The sequence below is a fragment of the Cricetulus griseus genome, chromosome 4, assembly GCF_003668045.3.
Source record: "Cricetulus griseus strain 17A/GY chromosome 4, alternate assembly CriGri-PICRH-1.0, whole genome shotgun sequence".
Classification (NCBI taxonomy): domain Eukaryota; kingdom Metazoa; phylum Chordata; class Mammalia; order Rodentia; family Cricetidae; genus Cricetulus; species Cricetulus griseus.
Window position 1 is genome coordinate 77,205,575 of NC_048597.1, and position 16,262 is coordinate 77,221,836.

At 54.6% G+C, this 16,262-nt stretch overlaps 1 protein-coding gene and 1 long non-coding RNA gene across 2 annotated transcripts; one reads left to right on the forward strand and one right to left on the reverse strand.

The window, feature by feature from the left end:
- Positions 1-1,094: 1,094 nt before the first annotated feature.
- LOC118238806 lies at positions 1,095-4,977 on the reverse strand. Its single transcript, XR_004769989.1, has 3 exons — positions 4,873-4,977; positions 3,673-3,712; positions 1,095-1,583 (listed from the first exon to the last, which is right to left on the reverse strand). It is a non-coding gene; the product is annotated as an uncharacterized LOC118238806 (long non-coding RNA).
- Positions 4,978-7,852: 2,875 nt separating this feature from the next.
- On the forward strand, positions 7,853-16,043 carry Lfng (LFNG O-fucosylpeptide 3-beta-N-acetylglucosaminyltransferase). Its single transcript, XM_027413513.2, has 8 exons — positions 7,853-8,373; positions 12,384-12,432; positions 12,812-12,911; positions 13,020-13,173; positions 13,293-13,378; positions 13,691-13,856; positions 14,699-14,784; positions 14,934-16,043. Exons 1-8 carry the CDS (start codon positions 7,945-7,947, stop codon positions 14,998-15,000), a joined length of 1,137 nt encoding a protein of 378 aa, XP_027269314.1. The 5' UTR covers positions 7,853-7,944; the 3' UTR covers positions 15,001-16,043.
- The last annotated feature ends 219 nt before the right edge of the window (positions 16,044-16,262 follow it).

The following is a 16,262-nucleotide window of genomic DNA, read 5'->3' on the forward strand; positions in this document are numbered from 1 at the left end:
GGATTGGTGGGTGAAATAGGAGAGAGGATGGATGGGTGGACAGTTGTACAGACAGACAAATGAGTAGACTTGAGCAGAGCCCATCATTGACACTCTAATGGTGGTAGCTTGTCTCTGGGGATGTAGTTGTCATTCTGGTATGTATGTAGCCCCCAACCCCATCCCACCCTGTAAGATCCCTGGAAGCTCAGGTTTCCAGGATCTCAGCCCAGGACCTCGGTCACCCCAGTCACCAGGCAGAGTCGAAAGCTTGATGCAAACTGCATGAGGCTTTATTATAGTTGTTTAACGAGCTAACCCCATGTTAGCTCGGGTCTTTCATCCACCCACCATGGCGGATGGCTAGGAAAGATCGCTCGAAGCATTTGCATAGAGATCTTATAGGGCAGAGTAAGGGGAGTGTCTAGGGGTATTCACAGGCTCAGGATTGGTGTGCCTCCAGGCTTGGAGGGTTTGCCCTGTGTTGATTGGTCAACTGGTTGTTATGGCTCATAGGCCCTCCCAGGGTGGTTGCTATGCTCTGCATGTCATTGCTGTGCACTTGTCCGTAAAGTACACCCAGAGCCACAAAGCATAGCACCACCAGCTAACTTCTGATTGGTTCCTTGCCATGAGGCAGGCATCTGACCTCCTAGTGACTAAGGCAAGGTCAGACAAGCACATGTTCGGCTGTTATGGCTGCCGAAATGGGAAGCTGGTCCCTTCAACCCCACCACTTTTCATACTAGCCTGGATTACCTCAAATGCCATTTCTATCTCACTCTAATCAGAGCAAAGGAAGTGGGCCTTGTAATGAAAACCTGTCATCCCACCTACTCGAGAGATGGAGGCAGGAGGATTGCCAGATCTGTCTCAAATCAAAAAGTGAAAAGAGGGCTGGAGAGATGGCTCAGAGGTTAAGAGCACTGACTGCTCTTCCAGAGGTCCTGAGTTCAATTCCCAGCAACCACATGGTGACTCACAACCATCTATAATGAGATCTGGTGCCCTCTTCCGGCCTGCAGGCATACATGCAGGCAGAACATTGTATACATAATAAATAAAATCTTAAAAAAAAAGTTAAAAGAGCTATAGGGATGTAGCTTAGTGGTAGAGCACCTGCCTGGAATTCCCCAGTGACGGGCTAGGGTGTGGCTCAGTAGTAGAGCATCTGCTCAGCATATTGAGGCCCTAAATTCAACACCTAGTACTACTGAATCATATATAAATAAAATAAAATGAGAAGGAGCAACAACAGGTAACTTTACTGAGGAAGAGCTGACAGTCAGGGAGACACTCACTCCATCACTTAATAAGCAGCATCCCATTTGAGCAGAGACTCTGACCTCAGCTTCCACCTCCCAGCCCTCAGCCTCCTCCCACTGTTCCTGGGATCCTGTTCCACTGACTGGGCATGGGGTCACGACCAGCAGGCTCCAGTACCACCAGACCCACCCCTGCCTGCCTATGGCAGCTGCACAAGTTAGCCATTCTTAAAGAAACAAAGGCTGGCTGGGTTGTGATGGCTCTGGCGTCTCCCTCGAGGGTGTCTGGCCTTTGCAGGATGTCAGGAAGCAGATCTGGGTGGTGGTCGAACTCTATCACTGGGGATTGCAAATAACATTAAGCCAGCTAGCCCCCCAGCCTGGCTGCCCTCATAGGGTCATAGGGAGGTCCAACCACCAGCTCAGGCAGGGACGATCCGGCTCAAGGCAGATGGGTTCTCCCCCTGCTGCAGAGCCCAGCACATGCCTCCTTTTCTCTCTCAAACCCTAGGTCTGAGGGAAACCCTTGGGAGGCTGTGTGATAGCTGTGGTATTATTCTCTGTTCAGAATACCCAAAGGCTAGCCTCAGGCACTGGTCCCAGGTGCTTGCCTGAGGTCTGTGCCCTGGGCCAGCTCAGAGCAGGTGGCCCTGCCACACCTTATTACTCCTAAGATTTATGGTTTGGAGGACAGAGGCAACAGAATGACTCCTCAACCCACAGCATGTGTGTATGTCTGTTATCCCATCTGTCTGTCTCACACATGTCCATTACTCATATAGTAGATGCCAGGCTCTTGCTCTGGGCATGGGCTGAGCCTTGACAGTTTCTGCTCTCATGGAATTGACTTCTGGCACCTTTGCAGATATCCACATCTCTCTCTGGTGTCTGCCCATCCATCCACACCATTTACCTATTCTGTTGCTCATCCATTCATCCTACTCCATTTACCCATCCTCCCATCCATCAGACTGCCCATCCATGCACTTATTCTCTTACCCTTCCATTCATCCATCCTTCCATTCACCTACCCACTCCATTCACCTACTCTTCCACCCACCCATCTACCTGGTTGCACCTTCATCCATTCACAATCCATCCATCCTCCCACCCTCTAGCTACCCCATTCATCCACCCACAGCCTGTCTGTCCATCTTCTACCCTTTATGTAGCATTCTTACTGAGCCCTATTTTGTGTCAGACCTGGACAAGGAGTAAAATGTTACCCTGACTTCAGGGAGAAGGACTTAGGTATTCTCATTCACATGGTAAGTGCCAAGATGAGAGGTGACAAGGTTTGGGAAATGGGCACCATTTGGGGCTTGTCAGGATACCCTAAGCCAGGGTGCTCTCTGAAGCCTTGCCCAAACACCCAAAGGGACCAGGCTCTAAAACACACTGGGGCCCAGGAACAATCAAGCAACTGGGTCCCTTGAATTATGCCTGCACAGCACCAGGGTAGAAGGTGCCAGCCATGTCTTTATTATAGGGTGAGTGAAGCCCTCAGCCTGCAGTGATCTGGGAACTGGCCCAGGACCACACAGAGTGTGGGCAGCGATGAGGGGTGCTGGGCATAGCGGGCAGATGTGTAGGTCTGAATGGGGAGGCTCACTCTCTTGCAGCTGGAGTCTGTCTGATCTGTTCTTGCGTAGTGCCCACCCCAGTGTCCACCTCAGCTGATGGGATCAGCTGCCGTGCTGTTCCTACCCTTGTACCCATCCCCCACATGCTTATGTTCCTGCCTTTAATCTCAGTATTTGGGAGACAGAGACAGGCAGATCTCTGAGTTCAAGGCCAGCCTGGTCTACAGAGCTAGTTCCAGGACAGCCAGAGCTGTCATACAGAGAAACACTGTCTTGAAAAACAAAAAAAAAACAAACAAACACTAAACAGGATTCCATGTAACTCAGGTTGGCCTTGAATCTCCTGTCCCTGCCTTTTGAGTGGTGGGCTTGCAGGTGTTCCCACCACCAGGACCAGCCTCTCTGAGCTCTGCTGCCCTGGTAAGGAAGGCTGGTTTCCAGACTGCCAACTCCAAGCTGTGATCAGTGCTGGGCTGCCTCGGATGGCTTCCTGCAGAGTTAATGGCTCACTTATTGAGTCTTCATGGATCTTCCCAGGACCCTGCATGGGAGGGCAGGCTGCTGCAGGAGCCTCAAGAAACCAGGAGAGGGGTGGTGGGCAGATGGCTGTTTCCAAACTAGTCTCAAGAGACTAGTGGGGCAAGGGAAGGACTTTGTGAGTCTAACTTCAACTGGAGACCCCTGGATCAGCCTACAGGGCAACTGTAGTCACTGAACACACTCTGTTCCTTAGCACACCAGTTTTGAACAGTCCTAAACAGGGCTTCTACCAGACAGGAACCAACAGAGTGAATCAGGAAGCAAAAGCTACACCTTGAGTGTGAGGGTCAGGCTGGCACTCTTACCTGCTCTGTCACCAAGAAGGCTGGGAACCCAAGTATGTCCCTGTTGGCAATAAACAAGGTAAAGTTAATTTTGGCCACCTAATGAAAGCTGTGACTCAGGCATCAGATTAGGGGACACCGAGGATTCAGATAGAATCTGACATGGAGGATAATGTAGGATTCTAATCCTGCTCTATGAGGGTGGAGGGAAAAGATCGTGCAATGGGTTCGGATTAGAGGGGAGAAAGCAGATATGGAAAGCAATGGGACCGTGGAGACAGGACTTCTGTAGAGTCAGAGAGACAGCTGTTACTTTCTCAGTGTGCTGCCTGAATGACAATGAATGAAGAGTGTCTCTGGAATGCACATGGTAATATCAGAACCCAGGGTGATTCCTGAAACCCTGATGCTCTCCCATTGGTGTCCTCTGTGGCCTACTAACCTGCTCTCCAGCTTCAAGGCTAGCAAAGTCTCAGGACTGTAAGGAGAGGGAATGAAGCTGAAGCCCAAGACCTCACAGCCTCAAAATAAATGTGGTCATAAAAAAAAAAGGTAAAAAGAATCTAGAGGTGTGGCTTAGTAGAGCACCTGCCTAGAATCCCCCGAGTAAGGGCTAGGGGTGTGGCTCAGTGGTAGAGCACCTGCCTAGAATTCTGCCCCAGTAAGGGGCTGGGATATGGCTCAGTGGTAGAACACCTGCCTAGAGCCCTCCAGTGAGGGGCTGGGGTGTGGCTCAGTGGTAGAACACCTGCCTAGAATCTCCCCAGTAAGGGGCTGGGGGTGTGGCTCAATGGTAGAACACCTGCCTAGAATCCCTCAGTGAGGGGCTGGGGCATAACTCAGTGGTAGAGCACCTGCCTACGACCCCCCACCCCCAGTGAGGGACTGGGCGTGTGGCTCAGGGGTAGATCTTTCTCCTAGCAAGCATGGAGACCACTACCATCAGCAGGAACAACAATAACAAAACAGGACAGTAATGCCATCCTGCAGTCACAGGTGGGAATACAGAGGCTAGACAGAGCAAGGTCACAGGTCCTAGGATAAAGCTGCTAAGCAGCCCTTCTGGGATCTTCCCTATGCTCCTTCCTGGGCCTAGGCCTGGGCCCCTGACTCTAGAATCTCTCTTCTCAAGACAGTTACTGAGGACCCCAAGGGGCTTCCTGAATGTCCTGGTCTTCTCTCTACAGCCCCTCATTTTCTGTACTGGAATAAGTGCCCTACCTCCTACTCCCAGTGGGTCCCTGAAGCAAGCCTTGGGGTCCAGGGGAAGGGAGTGTGTCGGTCAGAGCTGGGCGGAGGAAGCAATAGCGAGGCTGGCCAGTCATGTCTCCCTCTGGTTTTCAGACCTCAAGGAGTAACCATGAAATTCCATTCTCCTGACAGCAAAGACACTGAGTCATTCTGGCCAGAGCCTGCAGCCCCCACAAGAATGCTGTAAGGCTTTGACCTGCCATTCTCAGATCAGAAGCCACAGCCAGAACAGGGCTCCTCACTCCCCTCAGCCCAGCTTCGTGAGCATGGCTGACTGTTGTCTCCGCTGCTCTACTGCACGCTGGCTGCACCAGCCCCTGTCTGAACATTGGCTTGTTTTCTTTACAATGGGCACACTCCTCACTCTTCCTGGTTGTGTCAAAGCCACAATAGCTATGAAAAATGGGGAGCCTGGAGGCTTGGTTCTTAGGGGCTTGAGGGAGTCCCAGGACTGGGATGGAGCCCCACAGAGTCTAAGACCTGCTCAGGTGGGTGTGGAAGGTATGGCTAATTCCTGTTTGTTCTCCTCCCACTCACAGACCTGCCCACTAAAGATCCTTGCCCTTGGCTTAAATTGAAGCCATGAAGAAAGTTGTTGTTGTTGTTGGGGAGGGGGGTAACAGGCTTGAGTGGTTGGGAAATGAAGAAGACTGGAGGGGGGCTAGGACTGCCACAAGACATGTGGACACCAGGAGAGTATTGGATTCACAGGTGACAGCAGGGAGCCATGGAAGAATAGTCTATTTTGAGGGGGGTGGGTATCAGAGCAGGGTGGTCCAGGAGAGAGAATTCAGAGAGGAACCTCATCCTAAAATATTTGGATGGCAGATAGGCAGGGCTTGGTGGTGGGAAAAGATCTGCTGGGATGGGTGGGTTAATGTTTGGAGGGCAGCCCACCAGACATCAGGTAGGACCTCTTCCTTCTTGTCCTAGAGGGACTGGGCTCTGACAGACAGGGGGGAGGGGAGAGGGAGAGAGGTTTATTGCAGGAGGTGACGCCATGGGAGACTTGTCACTCGGGCATAGCCAGCACCATCTGCTTAGGCATCTGCCTACCAGAGGTGGTGTCTCCTAATTACGGGGGGGGGGGGTGTGCAGAAAGAGGCCTGGGAACCACTATATCCCACTCCCTCCCACCACAGAGGGCCAGTGTTGTTCCACAGGGTCCTCAGAGCAAATGGACCACAGATCAACTCCTGGGGCCGGGTGGGAGGGTGGTGAAGGAGCCTGGTTACACATCAATTCAATGTCATTTTATTGTATTTTTGAGATAGTGTCTCATGTAGTTCAGGCTGGACTCAAACTACTAGCTGAGGAAGATCTCGCTCTGACCTCTTACGGGAATGGGTCACCATACCCGCTTTTATTTAGTGCTGGGATGGAACCAAGACTTCATTGCATGCTATGCAAGCACTCTACGAACTCTGCTCGGGCTGGGCTATATCTCCAGCCCATTTTTTCACATAGGAGAGGCTGACCTGATGTTCACTATGTAAGTCAGGCTGCCTTTAAAATCTCAGGGTCTGTTTTGGGCTAACATGCCTATCTTCAGAAAGCTAAAATAAATTAATTAATTAAAATTAAAAAATTATTTAATTTGAGGGCAGTTCTGTGTATGTTGTTCAGGCCAAATTGCACGTGTGGAGATCAGAAGAAAACAAACTTGATTCTTTCTGACCACGTGGATCCTGGGAGTGAAACTCAAAAATCGGCAGCCCAGGCAGGAGTTGCCTTTACCCACTGAGGCATCTGGCCAGTCCCTTCAATAAGTCTTTTTAAGAGTACCTGATCCAGCCTGGGATCCAGCCATATGTTGACATTCTTAGGGAGAGACAATAAGAGTGTGGTATATAAATAACTAAAATTGCCACTCCAGTGTTAATTATAAGTCCCAGGGAATCGGCGACAGAAGGAACAGCGATTTATCCATGGTGGCAGGGTGGGCTCAGACTTCCCTTGGAGGGGGACGCGGAAACTGAAGCCAACCAGACTCAGGGGCATCCAAGCAGAGAGCCGCCCCCAGCTGCGCTCCCGGAAGATGCAGCGGGCTCGGGCTCGGACCCTGATCCCACTCCGGGGATCTCTGGCCACTTCCGGACCCGCAGCCTCTCACCCTACCATCAGGCGCGCATTCCTGCCGCCCCCGCTCGTGCTGGGCGCAGGCAAGGCCCCCGCCCGTGGGAAGGGGGCCGTGTGCCGGGGAGGCGGGGCTGGAAGGGAGCACAGCTGGGTCACATCTGGTCGGAGTGCGGAGGAACCAAATGGAACAGAAGGTAGCCTTTCATCCCGTGAGGGAAGGGGCGGCCTGAGTGTCTCCTCGCCAAAGGGCGCCTGAGGTTTTCGGGGACCAGTCCTTCCCATATAGGAACATAATGTCAGGACTGGCCTGCTGAGGGGTTTGTAGAATTTAGTTACATATACCTTTTCACCTGAACCGCACCTAAGGTACACATGTCAGTCAGTAGGGGCAGCCCACAACCAATCGCTCATGGACACCCCGCAGGCCACCACTTTGGCTCAGTCAGCACGGTCCCCAGGGAAGGAAACCCGCTCGGGGACAGGAAGTGCATAGCGAGAAGCTAAGGATGTCGCCCGCGGAGGAGCACGGGTTCTATCACCCAGGTCCCAGCGTCGGGGTGGGGGTGGGTGCGCGTCCCTCCACGTGCAGCTGTAGCGGGCGTTGCTCAGCCTGGATGTCGCTCAGAGCAGCTCAGGAGGGTGACAGGGCGCGGGCCGGACGTGCTCCTGCGTAAAGGGGGCTGGTGCCGTGGGTGCCCAGCTGGGTTGTTCCCAGTCCGCCCGCCCCCCACCTCCCACCTCCCCACCTCTCCACCTCCCCATCACCCGTCTATGTCCCACGTGGGGGCGAGAGAACGCCCTAGAGGCCACGCCCCCAGAGTAGCAGCCAATAAGCGTGAGGAGGCGTGGTAGACAGGGGAAGTTTAAGAGCGCTTGGAGCTAGAGGCGCGCAGCTGGACCGGGAGCCACGGGCAGCCGGACCAGCTGGCACTGGGAGGGCACAACGTGCTGCCGCCGGCCACCATGCTCCAGCGCTGCGGCCGGCGCCTGCTGCTGGCGCTGGCGGGCGCGTTGCTGGCTTGCCTCCTGGTGCTCACGGCCGACCCGCCACCGACCCCAGTACCAGCCGAGCGTGGACGGCGCGCGTTGCGCAGCCTGGCGGGCTCCGCTGGGGCGGCTCCGGGTCCTGGGTCCAGGGCGGCCGGGGAGCCCGGAGCCCTTGTCCGCGAGGTGCATAGCCTCTCCGAATACTTCAGTCTACTCACTCGCGCGCGCAGAGACGCGGATCCACCGCCCGGGGTCGCTTCCCGCCCCGCTGATGGCCACCCGCGTCCCCCGGCCGAGGTCCTGTCTCCCAGTGACGTCTTCATCGCGGTCAAGACTACCAGAAAGTTTCACCGCGCGCGTCTCGACCTGTTGTTCGAGACCTGGATCTCGCGCCATAAGGAGATGGTGAGACCCCGCGCGCCCTGGGCAGGGGGATGGAGTAGGGATCACTCTCTGTCTATAGCTGCTCTGACTGCATCAATAGCTTTGGGTCTATTTGGGAAGGGATGACACCAATCCGTCCCATTCCAGCTCGGCGTGGCTGCTGAGGCCCACTTTGCCCTGGAAGTTTCTTCCCATGTTGCCAGGGTCACCCCAGACACACTCTAGGTCTGGACGAGTAGCTTCTAGCTTGGGGTTGGCCTTGTGATGCTTCCCCTAAACACTGGAGCGAATGGTCGTATTTGTTCTCAAACTTTTATGAACAAATTGGCTCAGCAATCATCCTGAATCCCCTCCACTCTGAACTGATCCCTTCCTCTTGGTTAGAGGGTACTTCCCCTGAAAGTGAGGGAGGGGCCTTAAGGCTTAGCACCCTTGGACCAGATATAGTGAAAGAAATAGGGTGCTGGCTTTCCAGGCTTGTGCAGAACCTTTTCTTTTGTAGCTGAGCTCCCCGCAGTTGGACATCAACTTCATACACATAATAAAAAGACACACCCCACTTTGAAAATCTCCCTGGAGGCTACAACAGGACCGTTGGGGCGGGGAGAGCAGAGTGCATTGCAAGTGTGTGTGTGGGGGGGGGTGGGTACTTGGTGTGAAGATGAAGGCTCATTTTCCTTCCTGCTCCAGCCCCAGGGAGCCAGGGCCATCAGGCTTGGCTAGGCTCTGTCTTAGGACAGAGTGGAGGTTAAGAGAACAAGCTCCTATCTAGTCTTGGTCAGAGAGGGGCCCTGAGAACCCCACGGCAGCCTCCTGAGAATGAGGCGTCCCTTTCCCAGGGGCTCAGCAGGCCTTCAGGAGGGGGCAGCGGGGGCCATGGGTTTTGTTTGGCTGCGGTGCCGTTAGGATTCCCAGCGCTAGGCTGCTCTCACGCCGGCCCCTTGGGCAAGGCAACAAAGCCCCTTTCTCCAGCCGAGAAAGGCGTCGGCCTCTTGTGTACAGCTATGCGCTCCATGGGAACCGTTGGCTGGCGTGCTGGCCACTCAGGTTGCCTGGCGATGAGGGGGCCTCTGTGTCCTCCCCACAACCCTGAATGACAGCCCTCGTGGGGCACGATCTCTGAGCCAGGGCACCCCCCACCCCCCACCCCCGCCTTCAGCCTTCCTGCTGTGTGATATTGGATAGCATCTATCCCCCTCTGGGCCCACCACCAGTTCTGAGAAATTCTCATTTTGTGATTCGGGCACTTTCTCTGGCAGAGCAGACCCAGAAAAAGTCTCAGTTGGGCTATGTGGTCTGGAGAAAAGCCTAGGGCCTTTTTGACCCTCCGTCTCTTGCTCTCTGAAAAGGGAAACAATTGTCTTTCTAATAAGGTATTATAAAGTGGACTATAACTTTGGAGGCTTGTTTAGATCCCAGAAGTCATTCAGAGTAAGGGTCCCCTCTACCCAGAAAAGGCTGGATTTACCTCCATAGTCAGCTCATGTACACATGGCAAGCAAAACTCCTCTTTTGGTTTGCTATGGACAAGGGTTATTGGAACCTGTAGCAAAGGGCAGGCTCTCTTGTCTGTTCAGGGCAGCTGCCATCTGATGGGAGGTGAGAGGCTACATTATTAGCCCCAGTTGGGTATGAATGGAAAGAAGGCTTCCTGGAGGAGGAGGAGGTGGTGGTGGTGGTGGTGGTGGTTCCAGCTGAACCAGAGTCCTATGGCCCAGGAAGGGCAATCTTGGCATCAAGCATGATTGTGGGGTTATACAAAAAAAGTAGGCAACCTTTGGAGAGGTGGAGAAGCTGGTCAGTGGGGGACAGGCGGGCCGCCTGGCCTCTGGCCCGCTTGCTCCTCCCCCACCACTAAGGAGTGCGCCAGGCTGCAGGCTGCCACCGCCACAGCCACAATGGCTGGGGCAGAACTTGGCATCCTGTGTTTCTTTGAATCTCGGCTCCAGGAACAATGCTGCTTCCTGTGTGTCTCTCCCCCACCCCCTTGCCTGCCCTCACCAGTTCTGTTGCCCTCACTGCCCTGATGGCCCTCCTTGGGGAAGTTTGAGGGGGGCTGGGATATGTGGGTCCTTGGAAGGCATTATTTCTTCCTGAGTGTGATCATAGGTCCTCTCTTTGCTGTATACCATGGAGACGATGGTACCCACCTCCCAGGAACACTAGGAAGAAGATGATTCCATTCCTAGAACTTGGCTCTGCACAGGCGGGATGTGTTGAACCCACTTTACAGTGTACCTAGGGGCTGAGAGCTACCCACAGGTGCAGCCCCTGCCCCTTCCTCTCCTGATTGCCCTGTATTGGGGAGACAGCAGGCGGGGCACCCTCATATTCCACAGCTCCACCTCTCAAAGACTGGCGGGCCTCCTGCACCCCCCCCCCCAACTGAACAAAGGTGACTTTAATCTCCGTAGCCTTGGGCTGGGTTTTTAGGACACCATGGAAGCGCGGGAGAACAGGCCTCTCTCTTGATCTCATTAAGAAAGCATTTTCCTTTTAATCCAGTAGCAGCGTCTGTACAGGCCGGCCCGCTGCACCTCCCACGGCATTCCTGGGCTGAGATGCTGGGGTGCAGGGGGGCTGGATGCGAGTCTGTGCGTGTGGGCTGCCCCGGGTGTCTGCAGAGCCCTGGAAGGGGAGGCGCATGCTTGCAGATGATATAGGTCTCACCTTTTGCTCTCCTCCCTGGGCCTCACTGGAGTGAGCATCTGGGCATTTGGTCAATCTGAGCAAAGAACTGGGGATATTCAGGGCATGGTTTGCCACCCAGTCGTCAGGCCTGGGGTAGTTAGTTCCTTGGGTAGCTGAGTACATGCTGACTTCCAGGCTTGCACATAGCCCGGTTTCCTTGGGACTCTTTTGTGCACAAAAGGCAAGTGAGGATTGTTGTTGCAGGGCGGGGACAGGGGGCACGGGGACTGCCGCCTATACTCTGAGCATCCCCCACCCGCCCCGGGGTTGCACCCTGCAATGCCAGGGTGCGGCAGGCGGCACGCGCTGGGCGGGCCGGCGGAGGAAGGAACATTCCTTCCCGTGTGCTGACGGGCCCAGGCGGGCGCCGGCAGCTCCTGGCCCCGCCCCGGCACCCCCCTCCTCTTCCGCAGAGTAATCCTGGCAGGGGGTGGCCCTGTGCCGGGCCAGGTGGAATCTTGGCTGTGGCCTTGGGCAAGGCCTTCTGTGAACAGGGAAGAGGTTTCCTCTTCTAAGCTGGGCTGACTGCTTGGATGCCCTACTGTGGGCCTGAGAACAAGAGTCCTTTTTTGCCACCACCACAGTGACCACCAGTGACCTCTCAGAACCTGGCTGGCTGCTGTGGCTGGGGGAACCTGCCCTATAGGGCACAACAGGACGTCCAGGCTAGAGTACTGCATGGCCAGTGGCCTTACCCATACCCCGTGTATAGGACCTCTTGTCCAGCCGGCCCAGTTAACCAGGCCAGCTGTATGGAAATGACAGTCGGGCCACTCCTGCTTAACTCGGCAGAGTTAAGGCCAGCCCAGCCCAGGACAAAGCTGGCGGACAATGGCTGGTGATTCATCCTCCCTCCGGGGCCCTTTGTCTGCCAGGGCTTGGCAGCAGCCCAGCAGAGGCCTTTGTCCCCGACCCGAGTGAGTGAGGCTCAGCTTCCCAAAGCCGACCTCCTCCTCCTGTCCCCCACCCCCTCCCACAGCTAGGAAAGCCTGCAGGCTGGGCGGGCAGGCAGGCTGTGTCAATAAGGGTGTGTGCCCCGCCAGGTGCACAAGTTGGCTGGAGGGCTAGCTGCAGCCCGTTTACCTGGCTGGTGGGTGGGGCACCCCACCTGGCTCGTGCCTTCCAGCTGCCTATGGTGACCTTGGGGCCCAGTTGTCTTGAAGTTGGGGAGTGAATCTCCCTCCCCCGATAGCCCAGCTGCCACTCACCCTGGACACTTGAGCAATGGTTGGGGGATGGGACGCGTATAGACCTACAGCTGAGGGCACTCCAGGGTGCCTTGGCTGTGACTCTGGTGGGGGACTTGGAGTGGCAAGCTCAGTTCCTATCTCTTTTTCCAGACATTCATCTTCACTGATGGGGAGGACGGAGCTCTGGCCAAGCTCACAGGTATGTCCCAGGCTTGGAGAAGGAAAAGATGGGCCTGGTGCTAAGCAGATTCTTCCCCTGAGGCACCCTGGGGCTCAGAGGTCACTAGTCACCCATCTAAGAGGCCAGTTTACCCTGCTGGCTTGCTTCATGCCCCGCCCTACCATTGCCAGGGCCCCCGATTCTTATGCAGAGGAGCCCCTTTCAATCCTCTGGGGACCCTTTGAGTCCTGCAAGCAGCAACAGGTGGCCCAGTACTGGGGGAAAGCTGGCTGAATGAATGGGCAGGGGCGGCTACCCTGGGGAGGAGGGTGGGCTTGGGGGTAAAGTCTGAGGCAGTTGGAAAAGAGCCTACTGCCTGTGCTGCCCAGGCCTGCTTACAGCCCTCCTCTGTCCACAGGCAATGTGGTACTCACCAACTGTTCTGCGGCCCATAGCCGCCAGGCTCTGTCCTGCAAGATGGCTGTGGAGTATGACCATTTCATTGAATCTGGGAAGAAGTGAGTTTCTCCCTTTCCCACTGTGTCCCATCCATGCCCCTTCCCTGGCAGCCTGGCAGTCCTCCCACCCTGGCTACAGTCTCTAACAGCATCCTGCCTTGTGTTCAGGTGGTTCTGCCATGTGGATGATGACAACTACGTCAACCTCAGGGCGCTGCTGCGGCTGCTAGCCAGCTATCCCCACACCCAAGACGTTTACATCGGCAAACCCAGTCTGGACCGGCCCATCCAGGCCACAGAACGGATCAGCGAGCACAAGGTGGTGAGTGTCTCCCATCCTGTCTCAGTTGCACACACCCTGAGGAGATAGGGAGGGGCTGAGACACCTCTGCAACCTGGTGGAATCCAAGAGTCTCACGACAGCCATTTCACTTCCCCCAGCGACCTGTCCACTTTTGGTTCGCCACCGGAGGAGCTGGCTTCTGTATTAGCCGAGGGCTAGCCCTAAAGATGGGCCCATGGGCCAGGTGAGTGCCCCCTGCACACGGAAGACCACCCACACAGCAGGGTGTTCATTTGTGGTCCTGGGTGCCCTACTGCAGGGCCTGGCTTGCTGGGCTATCCTTTCCCACCTGCCCACTCCTCTCCATTAGGTGCCCAAATGCAGCTGTGTTTACAGACATTCCCGATACCTCTGCCCTAGCTAGAGCACCCTTGGGTGAAATTCTTTGGCATGGAAGAATTATGGTTCATAGAGGGAGGGAGCCCAGTTTGGGAAGGTCTTGTCCACCCTCTCCACAGCTGCTGGCTTCAGCCTCCGCTTATTGTCCCTTTTGCAGTGGGGGACACTTCATGAACACGGCCGAGCGCATCCGGCTCCCTGATGACTGCACCATTGGCTACATTGTGGAAGCACTGCTGGGAGTGCCCCTCATCCGGAGTGGCCTCTTCCATTCCCACCTGGAGAATCTACAGCAGGTGCCCACCTCCGAGCTCCATGAGCAGGTGTGCATGCATCCCCAAGGCCTGGGTAGCCAAGGAGCGAACTCAACGGGGATGGAAGGGAAAGGGCATCTCCAAGGAAGAGACAGTTCTTATTTATTTATTCATTTATTTGTTTGCTTATGTTTGGTTTGTTGAGATGGTTTCACTATGTAGCTGAGGCTTGAACCAGTGATCCTCTTGCTTCAGCCTCCCATATGCTGAGATTCAGTTGTGAGCCGTCACACCTGGCTCAAGTCCTTTAGGGATGTATGTATATATGTTTTCATTTATTTGCTTATGTACTCAGAGATGGGTCTCATGTATTCCAGCCTAGCCTTGAATGTAGTTGAGAATGACCTTGAATTCCTGATTCTCCTGCCTCCACCTCCCTGGGCTAGGAGTACAGGTGTGCAACCCCACAACCAGTTTATGAAGTGCTGGGGAAGGAATCCAGGGCTTTGTGTGTGCTAGGCAAGTGCTCTCCTAATTGAGTTACATCCCTAGTCTGGGGTCACTGCTTTAAATAGGGGTGTCAGAGATACCCTATTTTCAGGTGTCACAATCTATACTGAGCTGCTGACCCAGAGCTGGGGCTGGAGCTCAGTGGTAGAGCTCTTATCTACATGTATGAGGCGCCACAGTTTAATTCCTCAAAAAATAGTGAAATAGACTCTTTTAAAATCTCTGGTCCTGCCCTTTAAGAGAACCTACCTGCCCTGTCTTGTTCATGGCTATAGTCCTCACCCTGGACTTCATCCCCAGAAGGGCAGAGCAGGTGTCCTTGATCCAAGGGAGAGCAGAGGGAATAGCCAGGCAGGCAGGGCTGCCTCCCCTTCAGCATCAATCCATTGTTCCCGGTACAGGTGACCCTGAGCTATGGCATGTTTGAAAACAAGCGTAATGCAGTACATATCAAGGGACCCTTCTCGGTGGAGACTGACCCATCCAGGTAAAGGCTTGCAGAGAATCACCAAATACCCCTAAGCATCCAGATTACATAGAGGGGCCCCCAGGAATCCCTGTCAGTGCTGTTGGGACTGTCAGAGGGTGCATGCCCCCCCACCCTACACAGACCAGTCTTCTGCTCTATCCCTACAGGTTCCGTTCTATCCACTGCCTCCTGTACCCGGACACACCCTGGTGTCCCCGCACCGCCATCTTCTAGCAGCCGTGGCTGAGAGACCCTGTCCCTGGGCACCCCTGGTATCCAAAGGGCCCAGGGACCCCTGTTGTGTGTCCTGGCCTTGGTGTACAAGGCTTTTCAGGGCTGTGTGTATGTGTGTGTGTCTATATTTGTGTGTTTGTGTAGTGTGCCCACCCATGTTGCAGACTGCTGGGCAGTCGTGTTCTTCAGGGAGTGGCATGTCTGTCCCTAATTATCTTTTCTACACTCTCAGAGCCACTCCGAGGGGTTCTGTGGGATCTGTGTTTGGATCTCTGCAGTCGGGGGGAGGCATCAGGGCACACCTTGGGGTACATGAGTGCCATCTTGTAGCACAGTCTCTAAGTTGGGGTGCCAGTGCCTACCTGGAATCTTCCTTGTCAGCTGAGCCATGCCCAGTGCTAGGGAAGCTGTTTTGGGTAGTAAAAGGCCTTTTACTTTGGGCCCCTTCTTCTGGCCTGGGCACTGCTAGTGGCCATTCAGGTGAATAGTGCCTCCCTCCCTGCCCTCCAGGGTGGGGTGAAGTCTTCAGCCCTGCCCCTTGAGATCCTATCTTTGTCTCCCACACGAGGGGGTTCAGAGCTATACATTTTTATCTCCTCTCCTTAGTAGAGAGAAAGTCGCCCATAGTGGGTGTTCCTGTAAATATTGTGACAGTATTTTTTACTGTGCTGTTTCATGAGATGGGAGGGGTGGGTATGAAGGGAGGGGGGTTGTTTTCTGGGTGGGCTGGAGAGGGTCTTATTTTATCTTTTCTGTGGATCAGAAAAAGCAGAAGCCAAATGGGCTTGGTCTTTGGAACGCTGGACCATGAATGCCTTTGTACTGTATTTATGCCTTCCAGTATCTGGAATCCTGCTATCCCCCACTATCCTCCCCAGCACCCCAAGGCTCACCTCACCTCATCCCTACCCCATGGGTTGCGTTCTTTTTGCAAAGACCTTAGCTAGACAAGCTAATGATGATAAGGGAAAAGCTCTCAGGGAATTGATGTGTTGTTGCCATGGTGATGTCCTTCCTCTGAATAAAGGTGCTCTTTGCAGCAACATGAGGGGCCTTAGTCTTGCTTGGGAATTGGGTCTAAGCCACCTGTCCATCAAGGTAACTCCAGGGGACACTCAAATGAGGGAAGGGGAAGCTGGCTTATGCCATGGAGAAAGTAGTTGGTAGGAATCCTATATGCTGATACTGGGGAGGGAAACTTGATGTCAAAACAGATGAAGTGTGACCAGCTCCATGTAGGTTTGTCACTGGTGAGTAGGCAC

Coding starts and splice junctions, on each gene's coding strand:
- Lfng (XM_027413513.2), top strand. CDS start 7,945: ATGCTCCAGCGCTGCGGCCGGCGCCTGCTGCTGGCGCTGGCGGGCGCG. Junction 13,857..14,698: donor CCTCCGAGCTCCATGAGCAG/GTGTGCATGCAT, acceptor TTCCCGGTACAG/GTGACCCTGAGCTATGGCAT. Junction 14,785..14,933: donor GTGGAGACTGACCCATCCAG/GTAAAGGCTTGC, acceptor CTATCCCTACAG/GTTCCGTTCTATCCACTGCC.